The sequence below is a fragment of the Panthera onca genome, chromosome C1 (assembly GCF_046562875.1).
Source record: "Panthera onca isolate mPanOnc1 chromosome C1, mPanOnc1 haplotype 2, whole genome shotgun sequence".
Lineage (NCBI taxonomy): Eukaryota > Metazoa > Chordata > Mammalia > Carnivora > Felidae > Panthera > Panthera onca.
In genome coordinates this window covers 208,399,183-208,422,587 of record NC_138346.1, presented here as the reverse complement: position 1 = coordinate 208,422,587, position 23,405 = coordinate 208,399,183, and the positions used below count along the sequence as shown (strand labels likewise).

The 23,405-nt window shown below is 54.8% G+C and overlaps 1 protein-coding gene across 4 annotated transcripts in view; it reads left to right on the top strand.

Annotated features, from left to right (window-relative positions):
• Positions 1–23,405, top strand: part of IGSF21 (immunoglobin superfamily member 21) — a 233,647-nt gene that overhangs the window by 90,504 nt on the left and 119,738 nt on the right. For 2 of the 4 annotated variants that reach the window (XM_078452312.2, XM_078452314.2), the window contains exon 2: positions 9,501–9,613. The exons of 1 other annotated variant lie outside the window; for it this stretch is intronic. In XM_078452312.2, the coding sequence (XP_078308438.2) occupies positions 9,501–9,613 (113 nt within the window). Of the gene's footprint in view, positions 1–9,253; positions 9,416–9,500; positions 9,614–23,405 lie in introns of those variants that run through there. One more of the 4 variants, XM_078452313.2, reaches the window with a different exon arrangement.

Genomic DNA, 23,405 nt, shown 5'->3' with positions numbered 1-23,405 from the left:
AGCAGGGCCTTAAATCCAGCTGGTGGGGCTGTTGCCAGCATCCGACTGTCTGTCTGCTCTGAGTCACGTCTTGGTGAGTCCAGGCTGATTCTCCCCAGGGAGAGGGGTCCTGGAGTCCCTGCCCGCCCACAGGGAGCTCCTAGTCCAATGGGCACTGCTTTTGATTCCTCTCTCGCTACTTTGCCTCAACAAGTGATGACTTCAGTGACACAAAACAGGCACTTCTGGGCCAAGGTGACTGTCCAGAGCTGGGATCGGGGGACCGTATGTCAGGGATGCGATAGAACAAATTCATCCATCTGGCCTCGGGTCTCTTGCCGTCCTGGGAAAGTTATCAGACACATTCCCCTGGCCTTCCTCGCATCCTCTGCTGGCTTTGAACTTGAACGTGGCCTCAGCTACCAGTCATCCTGCTGCCCCTTGTGGAGGTGTTGTGTCCTGCTGACCCAGCCCGGTGTCTGATCCCGCCGGCCTGGAGCAAAGCTTCTTGTGTCCTTCTGGACACCTGCCCCTCCTCCTCACCCCTGCTATCCCCTTGCTTCCCATTGGAGGGCAATGGTCAGGGGGCTCTGCAGGAGGGAGAGCGAAAGAGTAGAGTCAGAGGGCCGGCCTGCCACGCCAGCTTCTGGGTGATCATGAGGAAGTCATTCTGTATCGCAGAGCCTCTGTCTCCTCACCTGTAAAATGGGGATGCTGTCCCACAGGGTTGCTATGGTGACCAGTGAGATAATAATTACAGATATGCTTTGAAAACTGCCCAGCACCAATCACCTGTTTTTGCTCAGTTTGGGGCTCATTCAACACATATTTATTGAATTCCTATTAAAATGCCAGGAACGGTTCTAGTTTCTAGGGATAAAGTCGTGATTAAACACCACAAAGTCAAGGACTTTGGGCTGAGGCTCCTTTTACCTCCTGCTAACACAACTGTGAGATCTGGACAGAATGGATGGACACCTATTTGAAAAATCTAGCACATAAATCCTTGCAGGCGGTTTGGGGAAGAAGCCTGGAATTTAAAGCACCCCCTGAAAGAATGAGTATAAACACGTCCATGAGCCAGACTCTCGTAAGGTAATCCCGAAAATGTCCAAGATACAAACCAAAGTCACAAAAGGACTGTGAAAGTCTCAATTCACACGAGGCGACAATCAACAGGCCCCACTGATAAGATGGCACCTGGCTTGGAAGGGATCTGACAAGGACTTTACAGTAGCTATTGTAAAAATGCTGGGACAGGCAATCGCAAATGGTCTTGAAACAAGTATTAAAATAGAAAGTCTCAGCAAAGAAATAGAAGATATAAAGGAGAACCAGGCAGAAACTTTAGAACTGAAAAATACAAGAACTAAAGTTAAAAAAAAAAAAAAAAAAAAAAAAAGAAACCTCACAGGATAGACTCAGTAGCAGGAATGAGATGACGGAGGAAAGTCTGTGAACTTGAAACAGATCGATAGAAACCATCCAATCTGAACACCAGGAAGAAAAGATTGAAATACACACACACGTGCACACACGAAATCTCTGCTCTCATGAAGCTTCCAACCTGGTTGGGTAAGGGGGTGGGAGAGGGGAAGATCAGTAGACAAACAAATAAATGTGTATCAGGCAGGAATAAATGTTTAAAAAAGAATAAAGCAGGGTAAGGAGCAAGAGAATGGCAGGGATACGATTTTATATTAGATAGCTGGGAAGGGTCTCTCCAAAGAGCAGAATGGAGGGATTGAGCCACGTGGGTGCCTGGGGAAAGATTGTCTGGGGAGGCGGGACCGGCAAGTGCAAAAGCCCTGAGGTGGGGATATGCTTGGAGTATTGAGGGGCGGGCAGAGGTCATTGTGCGGGGGGGTGGAGGAATGAGGAAGAGAGTGAGGGGAGATGAAATCAGAGAGGGCAGAGGTGGGAGCAAGGATCCCAGCTGGGAGGCATTGCAGTGGACCAGCAACAAATTGTGGTGACTGGGCCCAGGGGGTGGCAGCGGAGGGGTGAGGGAGTTGGATTCTGGATGCATTTTGTAGAGAATGCAGGCCTTGCCTGAGCCAAGGAAAAGTGGGGGGAAGCATCACTTCCGTTTGGTTCGTTTGAGGTGCCTGCAGACATCCAAGCGTGCGTTAGGCGGTAACGCAGGACCCTAGGTTCGGAGTTCCTAACCCACCTGCTGCAAGGTGCCCGGTCACCTCTGCTGGCAGGAAGGGACACGGGACACCAGCTCAGCACAGTGCCCCCAGGAGGAGTGGGACGCTGTTCAGAATGCACCAGTCACGCTGTCCCCTAACAGTGAGCCTGCTACTTCTGGCCGTCCCCCCCCTCAAGTGGACGCACGCTATTTGATGCTCTGGGGTCCTGCCGGATGGCGGTTCAGCAAGGGCCATTACGCATGGATGCTGCTGCCTCTCCACGGCTCGTGCTGCCTGTGCTCTTTGCTGTACCCACTGTGCGGTCTGCTGACTCGGCTGGTCTGCCTTACATCCTCCCGTGACCGATGGGGTGGCCACTCACCGCCCAGGGCTCATTTCTTCTGTTGGACAGAGTCCTCCTGCCTGACCTCCATGAGAGGCCCCTGGGTACTCTAAGGCGGCACCAGTGCCTGTCCGGGCAAATGTGGCCAGAGAGGCAGGTGCAGAAGGCACCTGAAGCTAGGTGACACAACCTGGCCCAGGCTGTGACACACAAGGCCACCGGGAAGAGGTGCTGGCACGAGAGCCCTCCTGGACACAGCACCCACTCTGTGGAACAGTCCAGGGCATGGGCCAGAATTAATCTGTTCCTTCACCCAACAGAGACTCCGACGGAGGCACGTAGGTAACACGGCACCTGGTTACAGCCCATGGCCTCACGTCGTGGTGACCATTCACCAACTACACCGTCACAAGTCCTGTTCCGTGATCTAAGCAATAGGGGACAAGGGGTGTTTTGGGGACTGTGACAGCCTGGGGAGTCAGGAAAAGATTTCCCGAGGAGGTGAGATTTCCATTAATCCTGGAAAGATGGATAGCAATTTCCCAAGCCAAGAGCGAGGGCTCAGGACAGAGGGGACCATCTGTGCTAGGACCCAGCAGTGAGGGACGGGGCTGCTCTTGAGGAAGAACAGAACGCAGAGGGGCCTGGACGGGGATTTTGAACTAGGCGTGTGCCAGATGTCCCCGAGAGGATCCGCAACATTTCCTATGCGCCAATTCGAAGCTCTGAAGGTCCCTAAGAAGGCCAGAGGTGTGCCTTCTAGAGAAAGCAGCCTGGCTGCTGGTGGAGGATGCTAGAAGGGCATGAATGGATGCAGGAAGTCCAAGCCAGACCCCGACCTCACGCTACTCCGTTAACCACCAATGTCTGCTGAACCCGTATGGGGTCGAGCACCAGGGACGAGTTAGCCTTTACTCTGCCAGTCCTCGAGTTGGTTAAGGGAGGTATGGTCGCCCTCGCTGTTGAACTAGGTAGGGAGAGGTTTAAGCGCTGCACCAGGCCAGCCATGGGCCATGGTGGAATTATAACTCACGTGACCACCTTGTTTTGGTTTCCCAGGGACTTTGTGATTTGGTGTTAAAAGCCCTCGTCCCAGGAAAGTTCTCGATCTGGGCAGACTGAAACATCCACATAGGTCACCCTGAGATGACTTCTGTCTCTTTCCACTGCATCAAGGCAGGCCTGCACCCCTTCCAGGGGGCCAGACGTGAGCCGGCCTTCTGGAAGCGTCCCCTCTGAGCTGGGAAAGGGGAGAGGAGGGACGCAGGGATATCACAAGACGAGTTACCGGACGCAGGAGCTATTCGTCATCCACCTTGTTGGGGAGGGCGCCTGGTGCCTACACATGGCCTGTGATTTTGCTAAATGTATCTTAACAGGAGCGGTATAAATGATGTCAGAGATAGAGGGGGAGAGTGATGGCCGCATTCGGGATAATGAACTGCTTCGTTAAGATGAATCCGGCTCCCCTCCTGATCCTGCTTCTTGATACTGTGCTCGGGGGCTCTCACGCAAAGGGCTGATGGGTGGCAAATTTAATGCCGAGAAAGACAGAGCTCCGCCTTTAGCTGGTGGCGGATTAATTGACGGATGCACTTCTCGGTGAAATGGTGTTGAGTTGTACCAGGAACCAAGGTGGCAAGATTTGGGCTCGATTAACATCCGACTTGGGGTTGATTGGAGCTGGAAGGCCTCCAAGATCTAGTTCATCCCTCAGTTTGCAGACGAGGAAACTGAGGTACAGACAGAGGGACAGCCTGCCTGAGGTCGCAGAGCTGGTGGGCAGCACAGTGAAGACCAGAACTCAGGTCTTTTAGGCTCTTTTGACTGTGCTCCCTGCCTCCTGGCTGGTGGATGAGTCTCTCTCCCCTGACCCCTGCCTGCTCAGCCTTCCCTTCCCACCAGCCCGATTTGGGCCGTGGCGGCAGGGGCGAGGTGGGGAGGTGGGGAGGAGGGGTCCTGGCAGTAGGGGGCCTTCGCAGATCTCCTCTCTTTGCTTTTCTGTCCTCCGCCTCGGGAGAAGGGTGCCATGTGGGTCTCCTGGCTCCGGATCCCCGGTCATCTCTAAATCCTTTACTCCTTGACCAACTTCCGGATATCAGACCCCGCTCTTCCCACCTCTATCCGGGACCATCTTTCTTCAGCCAGACAGTGGGAAGTGAGAAGGAATGATGGTCCGGGAGGCCAAGAAGCATGGTGTCACCTCACCCTGTTGGGGGACACCCGCCCTAGGTGGGCTGTGGCTGGTGAACAAAGCCCTAGAACCCTGTGATGATTCCCATCTCCACATTACACGTGGGGAGACTGAGTCCTGTGGGGGCCACATAACTTGCCCAGGTCACTACTGAGCAGTAGAGCAAGAAACTTGAACTGGATAACTGACTTCAAACTTGTTGGAGGCATGTGGGCGGGAGAAGCAAGGAAAGTGAGGGAGGAACTTTCAGACAAAGAACCAATGTAAGGCATTCGGAAGGTGATGGAATCTTTTCGAACAGCAAGCAGAGAGATGTTAGCCGGATCTAAAGGAGATCTTCTGTGCTTTCCTTTTGCCAAAACCTCCTTGACCATGAACCCTCCTGTGTGTGCCTGTGTCTGGGAAGGTGAGTTCTCACCTGTGGTGCAGGTGCTGATCGGCACTGACTCGGTCCTCTCCTGGTACAGGTGTCAGAAAATTGCCTTGTCACCTGGCTCTCCCTCCCTGCCTAGCTAGCGACCCTCCCTCCAGACCTGAGGCTTAGAGCCCACAGTCACCTGAGGGCTCGTCCTGGCCTTGGATAGGAACCATCTGGGAGCCTGCAGCTCGTTATGAGGCTCCGATGGCAAGCCTTGGGGGGAGTGGGCCGTCCCCTCCGCCCAGCTTCCCTGATCCCAAGCCCAGGCCTCCCCGTTCGCAGTTTCCGTCGCTCCACGTTGGGTTCCCCGTGTGCCCTTCTGGCCCCTGCACTGGCCGGGACACAGTCAATGGAGTGGCGAATCGGGGCTACCCTCCCCGAAACCGCACGTGACCTCAGCAGGTCACGCGACTCTGCTCCGGGTACCCCAGGAGGCAGGGGTAAGAGACTGGCCTCCAAAGGGGGCAGATCTGGGTCCCAGCTTTTTCTGCTTAGGTGGTGGTGTCACTGGACAAGGCCCTACCCGCCCCCATCCCCGCCCCCGCCCCCGCCCCCACCCCCACCCCCACCCCCACCCCCGCCCCACCAGCCCCGAACCTCAGTTCCTTCTTTACGACAGAGAAATCCTCCCGGGGCCGTGGCGGGATCGTCCCCACCTGCTCGTAAGAAAGCTCCAAAGGCAGCACTTGTCAGATCTCATTTTAATACTCTACTGATATTAATGGAGCTCGCATTCCAGAAGGAGAGGCAGATGTGCAAACAGACAATTACACTCCAACGTGACACACGCAGCCAGCACGGCATCTTATGTCGCACAGGTTGTTGCTAGAGCTGAATGGGGGCCAGAAAGCGCCACGGGCCCAGGGAGATTGTAGTCCCTGCGCCGTGGCCGGAGCCCCCAGTGTGGCTAGGTTCGGCGCTGTCACCCCGCCCCCGCCCCCTGAGCAGGGGGTCCTGGGGAATGGGAGCCACAGTCCCTTCCGCTTCCGGTTAGAGTCCTGTTCCTGGTGTTTGTTGCAAAGGGCTCTAGCAAGGCCAAGGCCAGGAGGAGGGGAGGCAGGCGTGACTCAGGGGCTGCGGAGAAGGGGAGTGAGTGCCTCCCTAGCCATCTGTCTCACTTGTCTCCCCTCGGCCCCTACCCTGGTTCTAGTCTTGCAAGGTGCTGAATCAAAGATGGGCTCCCGGGGATACAACGTTATGAACAGATTTCCTACCCGGGTCCACCTTGAGTGAACACCCTGAGCGCACTCCAGCTTCAGGCCCTTTGCCCACGCGGCGTTCTCCATCCGGAACGCTTTCCCCCTAGAGACCTGCATGGCTCACACTTGCCTTTATTCTGGATCCCATCCGAGAGGCCTCCTGGGGCCACCCTGTCCAGAGGGGCCCCTGCCCCGCTCTCTGTTCCCTGGGGCCGCTTTACCCTGGTTTACCTTGATTCATGGCATTTATCAGCACCGGCCGTATTTCCTTCCCCTCGTTCGCTTCTTTGATTGTAGCCTCCTTTGCCGTAGCCTCAGCTCCTGGAGGGCAGGGCTTGTCTCTTCTCAGCACTGTATCTCTAGGGCCCGGAGCGGTGCCTGGTACTGAACAGATTCCCAATTTTTTTTTCTTTTTCACGAATGAAGGCAAGACGCAAGAAGGGAAAAGAGAAGGGTTCTGAAGGAGAGAAGGGTGCTCCATTTTGTTTAACGCAGTGTCGGGAATAGAAATCCTGTTGCCTGAAACATTTATCAGAAGCTCCCTGTTGTCTACACGCCCTGCGAAATGCTGTCTTAAGGTGTCACAACCCCCCCCCCCCGGACCCAGGTGCCCCCCTTCGAAATCTCCTCTTCGGGAGTCCCACCCCCCCCCCTTCCCCCGCTGCTGTGCAGAGGGCTCTTCCCTGCTCTCACCCTGCACGCCCCTGAGCCCTGTTGCCCCGGACACCGGCTATACCTCGCCGTGTGCCTGTCACACGACCCCTGGTTAGCCGAGCTTCACGTGTTCCCCTCCATCCCCACCGATTCACACCTGTAATTCCGCCGGGGCTTGCCAGCCAATGGCGACCCTGCAAGCTGGCACCTGTATCCCGCCCTGGCCTGCCTCACACGCACACACCATCTGCACTCACCACAGGCCGGCTGTGAGATTCACCCATCCGAGAACGTGTCCTTCCCGCCTCCTTGCGGTGGGAGGGGGGCCCTTCTCTGCTCTTGAGCTCCCCAGCCATCTGGCTCGTCGTTTCAAAGGTGAGACCCCCACCCCCGCAAGGAGGGCAGCCACGCTGGAAAGGTGAGCCCAGGGGTCGGCCCCGAGCCAGGGAGCGATCAGCGGACAGGATCGGGTCCTGGACTCCTGTCTCGGCCCCCTAGCAGCATCTCCCACTCCTCCCCTGTGCTGGCCGGGAAGGGTCTGCCGACCCTTCCCTCTCCTTTCTCATCATTAGAGAGGCTGTGTGGATAGCATGGCGGTCAGAATGGAGCAGGCGGTGGGGCTTGAGTCCCAGCTCTGTCGCTTAGAGCCGCGGGATCTCGGTAGGTTACTTTGCCTCTCTGTTTCCCTTCGGAAAGCGGGAGGAATGCGGGCTCTTCTCTCCTGGGAATTCCCTGACAGCCGGTTGAGTGAAGGCATGTTGTGCACTTAGCCTGGAGCCTGTCTCAGAGTAGGTGCTGTGGAAATGTGACCCGTTATTATTTCCCGCTCGGGATCAGCTTGCCCAGAGTCCTCTCTGTCGTGGGCCTTCCGCCTCCTGAGGGGCAGCCTCCTTGTTTGTCGTGGTTTGGGACCCAGCTGGGCTTGGGGACTTCCCCGATTGTCCAGGCCGGGAAGGCTTCCTTCCCCCTCCTTTCACAGCCCCCACTGTCACCCGCCCACTGAGTGTGACCGTGTTGTGAAACTGTCCCCAAAGTGTGCGCGCCTAGAGGACAGGGCACTGCTAGAACCACCCTGCTTCGTGGATCACGGTCCTGCTCAGAGCAAGTGGGAGCAAACTTTGGGGCTGAATGAATGAGGAAAGGTGGGAGGGGCACTGATCCTTCCAGTTGGTTCCAGTCACTGCTCACAAGGACCACGAAAGCTCCGTGGGGCTTCCTGGGAGCCTGACCTCCAGCCTGAGGTTGAGGCTACCTAGAGGTGAGCCCCCTGCCTTACTCCTCACCCTGGCCATTGGGACCTGACGCCTGGTGCCACGCAGGTCAATTCTGACTCCAGCTTCCCCATTGATCCTGCGGAGGTCGATTCTTATTTCTTCCCGCCCCCACCCCCCGCGCCCCCCCGGCCCCCCGGGAGTGTTGTAACCATTAAGCTGCAGGCAGGGGTCAGGTCCCTGGGCTCGATCCGCTCAGGTTGCCTGCACAATTGAAATCCTTGAACCCATCCTGGCTAGTTTTCTCATTAAGACAATTGGACTGGATTGATCCATTAGATCAATGGCCGGACATCGGCCGGCGGGAAGCCAGTCAGATGGGCCCCGGCGATCGGCCCGAGAATGAGGCCCCCTGGCGAGCTGGAATGGGGCTTGGCCCTTGGGGATGGGGCTCTGCGAGGCAGCGGAGAGGGTCAGAGGCCCCCCCGAGCCGGACTTTGGTGTGGAGACAGGAGTGTTCCCCTGGGTGTGACTACCAGGTTAACAGTCCTAGCTTCTGGGGCTCCAGGGGCAGCTGGTGGGCGAGACGCATCACCTGGTGCTTGCAGAGGATTGGACTCCTTCCCAGGGTGGTCAGCTCATAACCACCCCTCCCCACCATGGCCTCCAGGGGGTACCAACTCTCCCCTTGGATGGCAAAGTGTGTGAGATGGGAGATTTGGCAGGGGGTGGGGGAGATTTGGGGGTTCAGGAAGCAAACAGAAGTTCCTCAGGGAGCTCTTTCCCTTTCATCAGGAGTGATTTGGTTAGAAGGCTGGGAATGGAGGGATCCGGGCACCTCGGGCACCATGTCCCAATGTGGGTTCCATGGAACCCTGACTGCACAGGAGGCTGAGGACTTCAGGGATGGCTAAGAGACACGTAGTCAAATAGGTTTGGAAATGCTGGGTTAGGTGCTTCTCGGCGGGCTTGTTTCCCATGAGACTTAACTGGCTAATGCATATCAAGACCCTGCAAAAGGGGGGAAAGAGGTATAGTGGTTGACCGCAGGACCTTTTCTCCGGGCATCTTGTAGAAGTCCATTGAGGCATGACCTCCAGCTGCCGGCAGGTCCTACTTTCAAGGGAAAATTGATCCCAAGAAGTGTTTCAGGACTAGAGGGATCCACAGGCTCTCAGGACGGAGACACCAATGACAAAGAAGAAGAGAGCAATGACCTCCATTCAGGCCGGGCGGGTACCGATCACACAGGCTCCAGTGTGAACAGCACCCCTGCAGACGGGTCAGCTCCCTCCCCCCCTCCCCGGTCGGCCCAGCCCTTCCACTCCTCCCATGCCCTCACCTCCCCTTTCTTCTTTTTCCTGTAGGCTACCTGACTGTCAACATTGAACCTCTCCCACCCGTGGTGGCTGGTGATGCCGTGACCTTGAAATGTAACTTCAAGACAGATGGTCGCATGCGTGAGATCGTGTGGTACCGGGTAAGTGATCACAGTTGTCCCCACTATACCATGGCCAGGACTGAAGGTAGAGTCCCCAGAGCCCCTCTGGAGACCCTTGCAGGCTTGGCCATGTCCTCAGTCCTAACGCAGCCCCGTGTCGTCCTGTGCCCTCTGCCAGGCTCCCATCCTCTGCCCGAACCCTCCTGCAAGACCACTTTGTTCAGCCTTCTCTTTTGTCCTCAGGAACTATCTCGTTCTGGTCTCCTTTGTGTCCCTAATTTGCCCCTTTGCTCAGGAGACCCCAGCAGTACCAAGTATGAGTTAGTAAGAACACTGCTGTGTAACAACCAAGAAACATCGGAGGTTGGGATTTCAGGCTGGGGGCTTTGGGTAATCCTCTTGGCGGAGGAACGAGAACAGCAGCGTGGCATCCTGCCCTCTTAAAACGAATTACAGAGATGGTCTGCCTTCTAATTCAATTACGTATGGGACTATCCTGGTGACTGGCACCTGATCTGGGTCTGAGAAGGGGTGCCGTTAGAGACACAGAGAAGCTCACTGGTCCACGGCCCAGCTGCTGGCAACAGAAGGACCCGCTCTGGCTGTTGGGCACAAGTGTTGGCCTTTCCAGCCACCGATAGGAACCTTCTCGTGTCTGGACGGGGCATTCCAGCCCGGTGTCCCTTGGCCACCGGGGAGTCAGGGCTGGCCGGGCTCAGGAGAAGGTCCACTGGGAATTGATGTTCCTGCCACACTCAGGATTGCACAGAGCAAAATACCGCCATCTTGGGAACAGGTTAGGCAGAGAACTCCCCTTCCGTGATCTGAAACCGGCTTTGGCAACACTTTTCGCTGAGGTCCAGATAGTAAATATTTTCCTCTCTGGGGACCGTATGGTCTCTGTCACAACTACTCGGCTCTGCTGTGCTAGTGTGAAAACAGCCACAGACAACGTGGCGATGGAAGGGCATGGCGGGGTTCCAAGAAATCTTTGTGCGTGGACACTCAGACTTGAATTTCATGTAATTTTTATATGTCACAAAACACTCTTCTTTTTTATTTTTGTCACCCATCAAGAGAGGTAAAAAGAAAAAGAAAAAACCATTCTCGGTTCACGGGCTGTACAGAAACAGGCTGTGGGCTGATTGGGTCCACCGGCCGTGGTCCACCAACTCCCGATCTAAAGCCACACTTCTTTAACCTCTGTCTGCGGCATTGCCCTTTCCTCAGATGAGACCAGTAGATGACACGGTCAAGTGCACCTGCTCTGGACAGAGCTGATGGAGTGGGGGCTGGACAGAGCTGATGGGGGGGGGGGGGCAGGTGGCACGGGCAGGTTGATAATCACACATCTAGAACTGGTTCCTTTGCCCCTTTACACGGTGCGGTGCTTGGAAACCCTGTGTTCGAGGATCCCACTGGGGCACACTCACCATTCAATGCCCTGACCCAGAACTCCGCTCCTCAATCTCCTTCTTGCTCTCGCGCCAGTCTTTGGCGGGACCCTCCTGTCCTTGCTCTTCCTTCTTGCAGTCTTGGTCTTTGATTCATCACTTGCTGGTCGCTGCTGTTTCATTGACTCCGCCTTGGGTTCCTTTTAACCAAGATCATTGTTCTCCAAGGTCTCGTTGTAGCCCCTCCCACTTAAAATTGCCCCTAGCCACCCCCCCACCTAAGCTCTTCAGGCAGCCTGGGCCCCACAGGTGTGAACCTGATGCTCTCGACACCCCTGGGGGCCCCAGCTTTAGATAAGATTTCCATCCCGGATAGATCAACAGGCCTAGAGAAAGTCAAGGCATATGTTAAATAGTGCCATGAACTGAATCACTAAGAGGCGTATTTACATGATATGGGAGCTGCTTGGCTGACACACACAGCCAGCATCTCATTAGCACCTGGCAGAAGGACTGTGCTAAATTAACTGCAGCTCACTGCTAACGATGGGACTGTCTCTCCCCCAACCATCCGTAGATGGGATCGGAATGAGGGGACGTGAAAGACCCGCCCCGCCCGGCTGGCAGAGAGAAACGCGGAGACCCAATGGGAACGCTTAAGGGAGGTGAAGGGTGGAGGGAGCTTGCAGACAGGGAAATACCAGTGGACGACACCTCATTGCCTCCCCAGCCCTCGAAGCAACCATCCTCACTCGTGTTTGAAATGGAATTTTTCTGCGTCGGTGGTGAAAGTCTGCCTGCAGAGGTGGCTGCCGACGTGGGGACAGCACGAGGGCCAGGGCCAGGTGTAGGAAACCGGGCGCAGGCTTCCACGTGGCTCCGCGCTATGTTCTCTGAAGATGAAGGAGACGCGGGCTTTCCCTTCCTGTCTCTGCACCCCCCCCCCACCGTGCTGGGACTCCCCCGTCGCCACCGCCCCCATCTCTCCCCCCCCCGCCGCCCGCCCCCCAGACTGCGATCACGTTGATTGCCTTAAGAATCAGTTACATCTCTTACGGTGGCGGACCCTGTGTGCTGGGCTATGGTAGGCTGCACTAATGAATTTATTTTCCTTCATTTCACATCCTTTGACTCGGTGCCTCTGGAGTGGGGAGGGTATATGCAGATGTATGCAAATCACATGCAAATTTCCCACTGGAGCCAACTGTTTGGGCCCTTGTGATTCTGTAGCTGGATTGAGGTAGCAGGCTCAGCTGACTTGGAACTCTCCTTGGGACCAGGGGAGCCCCGCATGCCCTGTCTGTGATGGTGAGGATGGGGGCAGAGGCCGGTGGCAGGGCAAGGGGGTGGGGTGGGGTGGGTGGGGAGAGCTCCAGGGAACTGGCTCCATGCTTCCAGTTCTCTCTGTCTATTGCCACTCTGGCCTTCCCTCACCGATCGCCTCTTTTCCCAGGGAGCCAGCTGAATGGAGAGAGATAAGAGCTTACCAAGATGGGGGCTGCAGAAGCCAAGGCTCCTTATGCGGGGTGGGGCTTCTGGAGGACGTGAAAGAAGCAGCAATGGGAGCCCCGCTCTCCTTCTCCAGTCAGAATCCCCCCCCCACACACACCCGCTCCAGACAAGTCCCTACATCTCTATTCTCCCACCTCCATTTCCCGGCAGCTCCTGCCCCCCACCCCCCACCCCCCACCAAGCAGGGAGCTGCCCAGCGTTGTTTGTTTTCTGTACGTCTGTTTGCTTCCCCGGCTTCCTTCGCCCATCCTCTGTGAATGAGCTTACAGAGCCCGGCTTGGAAGGAAATGAATAGATTACACAGGCCCAGCCAGGGCCGTGTCTCCAATCTCTTTAGAAGGGAAAAGCAGGGCATTGTGATGAGGCCACCACTGCCCGCTCAGCCCAGTGGGCACAAAATGGCCCAAGACCTGTGAAGCCCAGCAGCCTCCCCTCTGGTCCTAAAGACATGATCTTAGCAATGGAATCATCCTGAGCTTTCGGAAATGGAATGAATGGGTTGGATTCTTTGGGTAGATTGGCAGAGCTGATGACGTTGCCTGAAGCAAAAGGGATCACTCCCTCGGGGTTCACAAGATCTCTGGCTGGACATCGGGGAAGATCTTGCCATGTGGGTGTCTTAGGCATGGGGTGGGGGCAGGGGATAGGAGGAGGGGGCCAGGGCCTGCAGCTTGGACACTATGCCCCATAATCTTCCCAGTTCATAGCGGGGGGAGCGGGGGAGAATGCCGAACATCTGCCGAACTATAGAACAGATTCAGAAAAATATATGTGATCAGATCTCCGGGCTATTCAATATGGCAGCCATGGCTAGTCACATGTGGCTATTCAATCTGAATTGAATTCAATTCAAATCAAATCAAATCAAATTAAAAATTCATTTCCTCATTCAGACTAGCCCTATTTCAAGAGCTCACTAGCCACATGCAGTTGGTGGCTACCATGCTGGACAGAGCAGGTATGGAACATTTCCATCATCACAGGAAGTTCTATTGGATATCCACTATGGCTATTTGCAGTGTTTTCTGAGGCTTCTGGAATATACTGTGCTTTCCCGGCAAAGGAAAAGCCACTGCTCACGGGGCCAGTTTTCCAGGCAAACTTGCTCTAAAGTGAATTTCAGAAAAATGAATTTTATTTGTTCTGTAACCTGCCATCATTAGATTGGGGAGGGATGGTTGGAGGGTTGGAGGGATGGGAAGAGGGACCATCATTCTCAAAAGACCTCTTTGAAAACAAAGAGAAGGTGTCACGAAGGTCATCAGGCACCTGACTGGGTTTCCTAGCTGTCTATAAAAGCCCTGTCCAACTTTAGGATGCCTCACAGCCCTTCTCCCCATCCCCTCATGCTTTCCCCACTTTTTCATGGCTTCCTCTCCCAGATTTGAGTTTCCCAGGCTCCGTCTCTGCAGCTCATGCTTTTTTTCCCTAGAAATATTCAGTGGCTAATAGAGCAGGGGTGCAATTTCATAGTTGGACAGTAGGGGGCTGTCATCTAAAAAGCAAACTACCTTAGTATTAAAGTCAGGACTTGGTTCCAGAAAAAAAATGATTGATAATTTCCTCTTAATCATTTCCTACTTAACATTTCTATCCATTTACATCTATAACTGGGGACTCATTTAGTAATGCTGCTAATTCTAATCTGAGTGACTTATTAGCCAATAATATTTATTGAGTCTTCACTACGTGCCAGGCACTGCATACGTGACCACATTTCATTTTCACGCTGGCATTGTGAGGTCGGGTCTATTGTTGTGCCTGTTCTTCAGACGAGGAAACTGAAGGCCGTCCACGGAGACCGCGTCTCCGCTCATGTCACCTTCCCTGACTTCTGCAGAAAGTTCTAGACGCTCCCTCCTCTATGATTCCACTTTTCGGATCTACACCCCAGCTCTTATCTCTCTGTGCCAAAGCACCCATCTGTCCACCGGACTGCGAGCATCTCAAGTGCAAAGGCCACGCCTTTTCCCCCCACTGTATCCGTAAATGTTTGTTATGTGCACAAGTGATAGAGCTGTGAATACAAAGGCATGTGCACGTTTTGATAGACCGTGGCACGTGGCCCACTTCTGTTTCAGGTGGGCGTATGTGTGCGGCCAACGGTATCTGTTGGCAGGGGAGTGTGAGTCATTGTATGCTCAGGGGGCTTTGTGGATGTGGGGAAAAAAGGAACATTTCTTATTAAGGAATACTGTCTAAACTCATTTAGTTGGAGGTCAGCTGCCCAGCAGGCAAAGCCAAAGGTCTGTTTATATCATAGAAATCCATTAAACAGCCACAGAGAATCATGGGAGCTTAGCCTTTCACAAGTTTTTATCATCTCTCCTTTGTTTTGTCCCTTTCTGTCACAATCTGTTCCCAAGAGCTGCGCTGGGCCCAGGTTACAAGGCCACAGAAAAGAGAGCCACGGAGCAAGATAGAGAAGGAGATTGGTCAATAGTGATAACGCACCGCTTTCAGGAACCCCGTATCTCACTTCTGTCACCTTGTGGGGAGCGTGTGCCTGGGTGTTTGTTTTGTGGTATGAATGCCTCCTCCATGATGCTACCTGGCTGGGGCGAGCTCCCGCCCTGGGGCCTTGCTCGATGCCTCTGGGGTAGGGGTGTGGCTGCTCTGGACCGTGAGACTGGGAAGGGTAAGGTAGGAAGATAGAGGGCTGGGGCGTCAGGATACGCGCATATGAGTTCGGGGTATGTGTCTGGGCAGTGACCTAACCTTTCTGCATTCTAGAAACCTCATGTGGAATTGGGCATGCAAACCCCTACGTTGTAGGCTTCAATGAGATGATGTCTGCAAGCAAACAAGCCCAGGGCTTGGCTCTGTTGTGGCACCTGTTCAATAAATGGTGGCCGTTGTCCTCCCATGTCTCGTGGTAGCTTAAGGGATAAGGGATCGAGAAAGGAAAGTCATAAAACGAGGGTGGCAGGTCTTTTCAGAAGATCACCAAGGATCATCGGATTCCTTGAATTCTATCCTACCACCTACATTCCCCAGGCAGACAGGCAGAGGCAATGTAAATTGGTAGACTCTTTGTTTCTGTGCAGTTATGCTGGCCAACTCACTGGATTTCAGTTCTTGGAAATTGTCATCACACAGCTAAGCCCTTTCAGTGGATCTTAGCTCTTCTCTCCCTGAAACAAAGAGTTATTTCAAAAGGGTATTACCGGCATTGGCTCTCTCCTAGTGTAAGTCCTGGACGACGTTTTGTTGTCCGAAACCAAAATAGAAAGCGATGATCATAAGGGGACATAACAGTCCAATGATACCAGCAAGGGCAAGAAGGCAGGTGCACTCTTGGTGATGGGTAGAGGCGGACCTAAGTCCTGGAGAAGTGGGCTGGACCACCCCTCGGGCCCCTCTGGCCTGGAGCCAACCTGGCCCTTCCTTGTTCCCGCCCTGGACCCACAACCTGATCTTACAGCTCCTGAATCTGGACGAGGAAGGGAGTAAGAAAAGCAAGACACGTTCTTCACAGAGCCGGAGCCAAGCTGGTCCGAACTGCCTTGTTTAGGCCCTCCTCCCTCGCCCCTGGCCTTCCAGAGGGACAGGCTGTCTCTGATGAAGAATGCCCCATGCCCTATCTCGTCACCCCTGTTGCATAAGTGGAAGGAGGGCCTGCCAAAGGACAGCTGATTATAGAACAACTCTAATCACCCATAAAGAGGAAGTCAGAACACATTTCCAAGTCTAGTCCCATTGCAATCCTTTTATTCCACCCTCAGGAACAGGTTGAATCCATCCCAGACCCTTTTCCCCCAAAGCTCAGGCTTCTGGGGGTGGAGTGATGGAGAAACCGTCAGCTCCCCCTAGAGGTAAGAGTGTGAATTGCAGTTATTGCGGCCCTTAATCCCAGGTCTTCAACGATGGCTTGGCTCTAAAAGGGGCAGGGGTTGCCCACTCTAGCATCTTGTAATGCCCTTGGCCCAGCCAGGGACCATGTCCTGGTGCATGGCAAACTCTTATAGGAGCTAGCTGCCCCATTCAGTCATTCGACACTAATTCAGCATATAGTTACTAAGCAGGATGGTCTTAGGCACTGGGCGTGCATCAGGGAACAGGGCAGCAAGATCCCGAACGCCTGTGGTTTAGCTTAGAGGCAGGGGGAGGTAAAAAGATAAACGAACAGGAAAAACGGCAGGTAATGATAAGGGCAGTGCATATAATGAAAATAATCTGGCGGGGTAGAATGGGATTGGGTGGTCAGGAAAAGGTTCATTTAAGCTGAGACCTCCAAGGCAACAAGGAACCCGCCTTGCTAAGGGATGGAGGTGGAACATTCCAGGCAGAGAGAAGAGAACATGCGTTGGTGACAAGCTTCGCGTGTTCAAGGGACAGAAAACGAGTCCACCGAGGGGCTGGAATGCAGCCGGTTGTGGGGAGTTAAGAGATAAGGTGTGACAGATAGACGGGCAGGACCACTGACGCCAGGCCATGTGCCCCAGGGCGCTGGGTCTGGAGTTAATTCCAAGGGCAGCTTTGGAGGGTTTGGAGCAGGCAAGTAACGGGACCTGATTCACTTTATTGAAAGGTCACTTCTGGGTGGAGGATGGGTTGTAGGGGAGCAAGACTGGAGTCAGAGGAGCCACGCGGAGGTTGTTACAGCTGTAACAGGAAAGAGGTGACAGTGGCTTGGGTGGGGACCGGGATGGCAGCAGTGGAGACGGTGGGAAGGAATGGAGTTCTTCCATAAACTGCAGGTGGAATCTAATGGGCTTGCTAACGTGTTGACGGGAGGGAGGCAAGGAGCATTTGGGGTGACTCCCGGCTTTCAGGCTCCAGCAGCTGGGGCGGGGGGAGTGGTGCTATTTCCTGAGGCCAGAAGGATGGGAGGGGAGGAGAAGGCTGGAAGGGATTCTCTGTCACTTGTGTTAAGTTACAAGTGCCCCTAACGTGGGGCTGGAGTTGTTCAAGCAGCCGCTGGGGCTACAAGTCTGGGGTTCTGGACTGAGGTCAGGACTGGAGATTTATACTTGGGGGGGGGGGTGGCATCAGATACGAACGGTGGGCCTGGGTGAGATGACAGGCAGAAGGGGAGGGGGGGCGGGCAAGAGAAAAGCACACAGTGCTGGGTCCTGGGGAGCTCAAAATTTAGAGAAAAGGAGACTAGGGAAGAGGCTGGAAGGAGCAGCCGGCAAGATGTGAAGAAAGCCAGGCGAGTGGATGTCCCAGATCCCAAGGGAGAAGAGCCAGCTGTGTCCCATGCTGCAGCAAGATGACTTAGGACAAGAACAGAGAAATGACCATGGATTTGCAACATGGAGCCCACTGGGAGCCTGGAAAAGAGCAGTCTCCTTGGAGTTAGTGGGGCAGAAGCCTGCCGGGAGTGGGCTGAAGGAAGCACTGAGGCTAGCTGTGGCACGCCTCGAGGTTTCAACCATTCAGGGGATTTGACCTTGACCTTCTGGACAAACCTTTGCAGTAACATAAAGACAATTGCTTCTACCTGGTCCCTCTCCGTCTGTATGTCTTTCATAAGCTACCAGCTACATTATCTATTCCAAACTTGCCGAGCCTTGCAATCCAGACTTGCTCTCCTCCCAGAATGTTTGGGGGATCCTGGAGGAACTCGGCGGTGCTTTTAGCGTTTGGGGGAGAGATCCCGGCTCTACCAACTGATTAACTCAGTGGCCTTGGGGTGAAAGCCGTTCACAAAACCTCCCTGAGTCTCTGCTCCGTGCTGGGCACGATACTCTGGGGTGGAGAAAGAAAGGGTGAGGTGGACCCGCTTCCCCCGAGGGGAGAGCTCCGGGTCCAGCTTCATTAAGTTGTAAAGATCTGTTTCCTCCTCTGCCCAATAGGCTTGCTCGCCTTCCCCCCACCCCCCCAGCATCTCACAGGGATTTGTGTGAAACAAAGGAGATGTCTTGCAGACAAGCCAGTTTCCTTCACCCGCAGAGCAGGGAAATAGGGCTGCACTTAGCTTACTAAATCCTCTCTTTCCGCCTGGCCAGGCCTTACTCATTCTTTCCTTTGTGAGGCCTCTGACCTCGCCTACCAGGATAGAATTAAGAGATCCTCCTGCGAAGTTCCATAGCATTTTCTACGCACTTCCATTAGAGAGGTATCACTTGGTATTTTAGTTATTCATCCGGCCTTTGCGTCTGTTGCTGAGTTTTATTTATCTGCTTCTCCGGTAGGCGCTGTGGTGCTGGCCGACTCCGGGCCAGCGTCCTTATGTGGGATCTTTGGATCCCTACGGAGGAGGGAGATAAGCTTCTGGGGCTTCTGCTTGAAACCCCAGAAAGTATGCCTAAAATGTGATGTGCGTTTTGGGTGGGGGGGGGGGGGGAGGAAAGGGGTTGAATATTCTCAAAGGGGTCTGTGCCATCCCCTTGTGACCACAGTAGCAGGTGTCTAGGTGCTGGTGAGTGTAAATGAGCAGGGGGTCATTATCTCCACCCTTGGGTCATCAGGGCCGCCACTCAGGGTGGATCTAGGAGACCAAGGGGCTCCAAGGGTGGGTCAAAGAGCCCGTGATCCACGAGCTTTCCGGGGACCTGGCGGGAAGAGGGAGCTGTACGTAGTCAAGCTTACATGGGAAGGGCGTCGGGCGGGTGGGCTCAGCCCAGACGCCACAGGACAGTCAGCCTGGACGTGTGCACAGATGCCCTCGGGTGGGAGAAGGAGATAAGGATGCAAGAAAGGAAAGGCTGGCTTTGGCAATAGATCGCTGTTCTCCCTGGCACAAGGGAAGGTGTTTTGTCCGGAGAAATCCATTCTCTTTGGGGGATTAAGATCAGGTTTCTGATACTGGCAAAAAGACCGAGTTCTCTGCCTGGAGACTTTCATACAAGACTGATAAGGGCGTTTGGCTCCCAAAGTGTCGAGAGGGACCCCCAGATGACAAGACATTCTACTGGGCCACACTTGGACCCCTCCTCCCCCAGGAATAAACTCTCACATTGGATGGACATGAAAGATACGGTAGACTGGCAGGTCCAAGGTGAACATTTTGATGACTTAGCTCGGTCTGGGGAGTTTGCCCCTGCTTACCAAGGGCACAGAAGAGAAAAGAGGGGGATTCCGGGACCAAACATCCTGCTGTGTGACCTTGAGAAAACCAGTTTCCCTCTCTGAGCCTCAGGATCTTCAGTAAAATAAAAGGGTCGAAGTGAGATGTGACTAGAATGTGTTACCCCTTCCCCGCCTTGCAACCAGCCTCTCTCCTTCCCCCAGGGGACCCTGGGCTGGGGGAAGAGGCTGGCACTTCTTGCTCGGGGCGCTCCCAAGGTGAGGCTGGGACACTCTTCCTCAGAGGTGGAGAGGCCCCGACCTGCTGTCGGGCCTCTGAGCCTGTGGACGCTGGGTGCTATATTGGGCCCAGAGTGTGATTTCCAGCAGGCTTGGCGTGACTTAGCCCTGCTGGGTTTAAGTGACAAGGGGCTGACTTAACTTGTCACAGAAGGATTAAAGGTGAACTTGTGCTCCCGCCCGCCGTTGAAAGAAAGTAATGTGACTGAAATGAGGGATGTTTCCGAGAACACCAGCCCGGGGTCCTCCTCCCCTTCAAGTCCTTCCTGCTCCTCCTCGGCCCATCTCCTAGTTGGATGTGTCAGGCTCGTGTGAAAGGCCACTGTGCCCTCTTACCAGGGGACTCAGAGACACCCGTGGCCAATCAGACAGTCTCTCTGTTGCAGACAGGCACAGCCCGGCACTTTTCTAGAATGCACAGCCGATCACCGATCATACGATCATACGTGACTGCACTCCCACCTCAGACCCCGCCCTTTACGGGAGCGTCCCATCACCTTAAGGATCACGTTCAAGGTCACTGGCCCAGCCTACTAGGTCCTTCGTGATTCAAGCTGTGTTAGCTGATTTCTACAGCACTGCTTCCTACCGAGTTCCCATCGCTCCCATCCTAAGGCCCAGCGCTCCCATCTTAAGGCCCATTTGCAGCTTCTGGAATGTGCAGACGCTCTCTCCCACCGCCGTGCCCACGCACGTGCTGCATTGCCCTCTGCCTGCGCCATCTGGCAAACTCCACTTGCCTTTGAAGGTCAGCTACAAGGTCATTCCCAGCAACCTCCCTCCCCCCAGCCCGTTTTCCCCTTCCAGCTGCTTCCCCATTCATTGAATCACGTGACCAGGCTGAGTGAGAGTCTCGCGATGCTCTCAACATGCCGAGAAGCCTCCCTCGTGACTTAACGCGCTGGGCTCATGTGTTCATCGATGGGGCAGGTATTTCTTGGGCACCTTGTGCCAAGCACTGGGAATAGAGCACCGAGTAAGAACAACATAGCCTTGTCTGTATGATTGTTGCGGCTAAGCAGGGCAATGGCTAGTACATGAAAGGTCATCAAATATATGCTTGGACACTGTGGTAACTGCCCCCCCAAAGGACTGGCATCTGCTAGCCGAGAGTTCTCAATGGGGTGATTAATTATAATAGTGGAATGTCTTTCTCCCAGAATGGGACCCCTTGTTGGTAAGGATCCAGTGTCCTTTGTCTTTGTGTCTGAGCACATAACCTAGACAATGAATAAATGAGTGAGTGAGTGAATGAATGAAGGAAGGAAGGAACAGTTTATGTGGCTCTGAGGGACAAAAGGTAAACTCTTAGTGGACGAGCTAACAGATTTTGCCACAATTAAGAGCTTATCAATTTTGGATGGGGTGTCTTGGGGACTGGAGCGTCCCCCAGGCCTGGAAGCGTCTAAGCAAATGTTAGAATGGTCACCGGTCAGAAATGCAATACAAAGGATTTCTGGGCTTCCTGTGGCCCAAGTGAGCACAGAGCAGGGTGATGCCGTTCACTCCAGCTCTGGAATATTCTATGCTGTGTCAAGTCCAGCTGCCCAGCAGTGACATCATGACGAGGTAGGGATGGAGCATCCACATCAAGTGTGGGACGCCAGCGTTCCAGAAAGTTCTAGATTCCCCAGGAGAGCCGTGGATTGTGGGTGTTCTGAGAATCTCACTCATGTGGGTGCCCCACCCTTAGGTGAACCTTCAAAGGGGACGAAACGGCAGACCCCTAGGAGCCAAGAGGAGGCGAGAACCTAAAGGAAATCGGTAAGATCGGATCCAGAAGGCCACTCTGCAGCCAAAGGCCTTTGAAGACACGCCTGTGTCCGTGTTCCCCTGCTTGAAACACATCAAGGAAGCATCCCTGTTGTTCTCAGGATGGAAACCAGAATCCTTGCTGTCACCGTAAGCTGTGGCCCCTGCGTCCTCTGCGGGCTCACCTTCCTGTGCTGCCGTGAGCGAAGCATCTTGGGGCATTCAGAGACTCAGGGAGGGCAGGACGAACCCTGCAGCCCGGACACCATCATTCCCACTTCGGAGCTGGGGTCCTGACGCTAGGCTGCGTAGCAGTTGTGCGACCGAAGAACGGCCGGTCACGCTCCGAACCCGGCCACCTGACTCCAAGAGCAATGCCTTCTGGAAGGCTCCACAGAAGGCAGAAATGCCATACTGCTGGGTGGGAGGGACTTCCCCAGAGTGACAGGTGACCCGAGGGCTGGACCCTCGGAAGGGGTGAACCCCTGTGGCCTGGGGAGCCTGTCTCTCCCCCTTAATCCCCATTGACACCATCCCTGTGGCACAAGGCAAGGCATGTGAGAGCCGTTCAGAGTCACCTCACTGAATTCCCATAGAAACCACTGGATGCGGGTACTGTTGTCCACTTTAGCGCTGAGGACACTGAGGCTCAGGGACGTTAAGTAATTGGCCCCCGGCCTCCCAGACGGTAAGGTGGAGCGGGTTCGTATACCAGCTTGTCTGACTTCCCCTACTGCCCCACCCTCTCAGTGCCAGGGCAGGTCCACGGGACTGACGGGGGCCGTCTGGATCCCCTTTGGGGAAGCTCGGAACCCCCGCCACTCGGAGAGGGCGGGCTGGGTGGGCACTGTCCGGGTCAGGCTGCCTGGGGCTGTTCTCATGGTGACACAGCCCAGGGCCCGTCTGCAGAGCCGTGCAGTGGCCGTCAACCTAAGAGGAGGACCCCAGGGAAAACAGCTTCCACCCGCAGGGCTGAGGCCACAGCACACTTCCCCCACCCAGAGACCAACGCACGGAGCAGACAGGTGGAGGGGACAGGACCTGCCCCCACCCCGGGCTCTTCGCTCACTCAGGGCGGCTGCCCCGGGTCCCTTTGGCAACTGTGGGAAAGCGTTTGGTGGCTCTGTCCAGAAGAAGAGGGGTCTTCTTCGAACCGTGGCGCAGAGCCCTCGGGAACCCTGCTGGTGAGGTTAGATGGGCAGCCCAGAGGAGCAGGAAGTCTGAATTGGAGACTCTAGTTCAGGGGATGAAATCTGAGTTGGATGATTGTGATTATTTTGCAGGCGGTGGAGGGATTCAGATGTGTCTAAACAAGTGTTGAGTAGTGGTTCTTGGGGGACCCGCTTTAATGGCGATAATAATCACTTGAATCGGCACATTAATTATATGTGAGCAGGTGCTTCCAAAATAATTGAGGGTGTTAGAAAGCTGCTTATTTCCTTAAGTGGTTGAAACATCTCCCTTTGACCCTGTTTACTCGATGAATATCCCTTTGTGCGGGACGCGGGCGCCCCGCAGGGGTGAGGTCCCTGGCTCACCCTGTGCTGGGAGAGACAGGATGTCACAGAGGCACAGGCGAGGGGCCCCCACCCTGGTCTGGAGCCGTTCTGGAAGGAGGAGGGGACAGAGAGAATGGCGAGCTGAGGAAGGACAGGTGCAAGGCCCAGAGGGCGGCCCACTGGAATCCCATCAGGCACTGGTGAAGGATGGAGGGCTGGAGCAGGGGGAGGGGGCTGGTGGCAGTCAGGGACTCAAGAAGAACGTTCCACATCTGGGGTCCCATGTAATGGAGCTTGGATGATAGCCGCAAGGAACACTCGAAGAATTTTAAGCAAAAAAGCCTCTGGACACCGCCTTACAAATATCGGATGAGCATCTCAGACCTGACAAGGCCGAAGGAAAATTCTGGATTTCTCCTC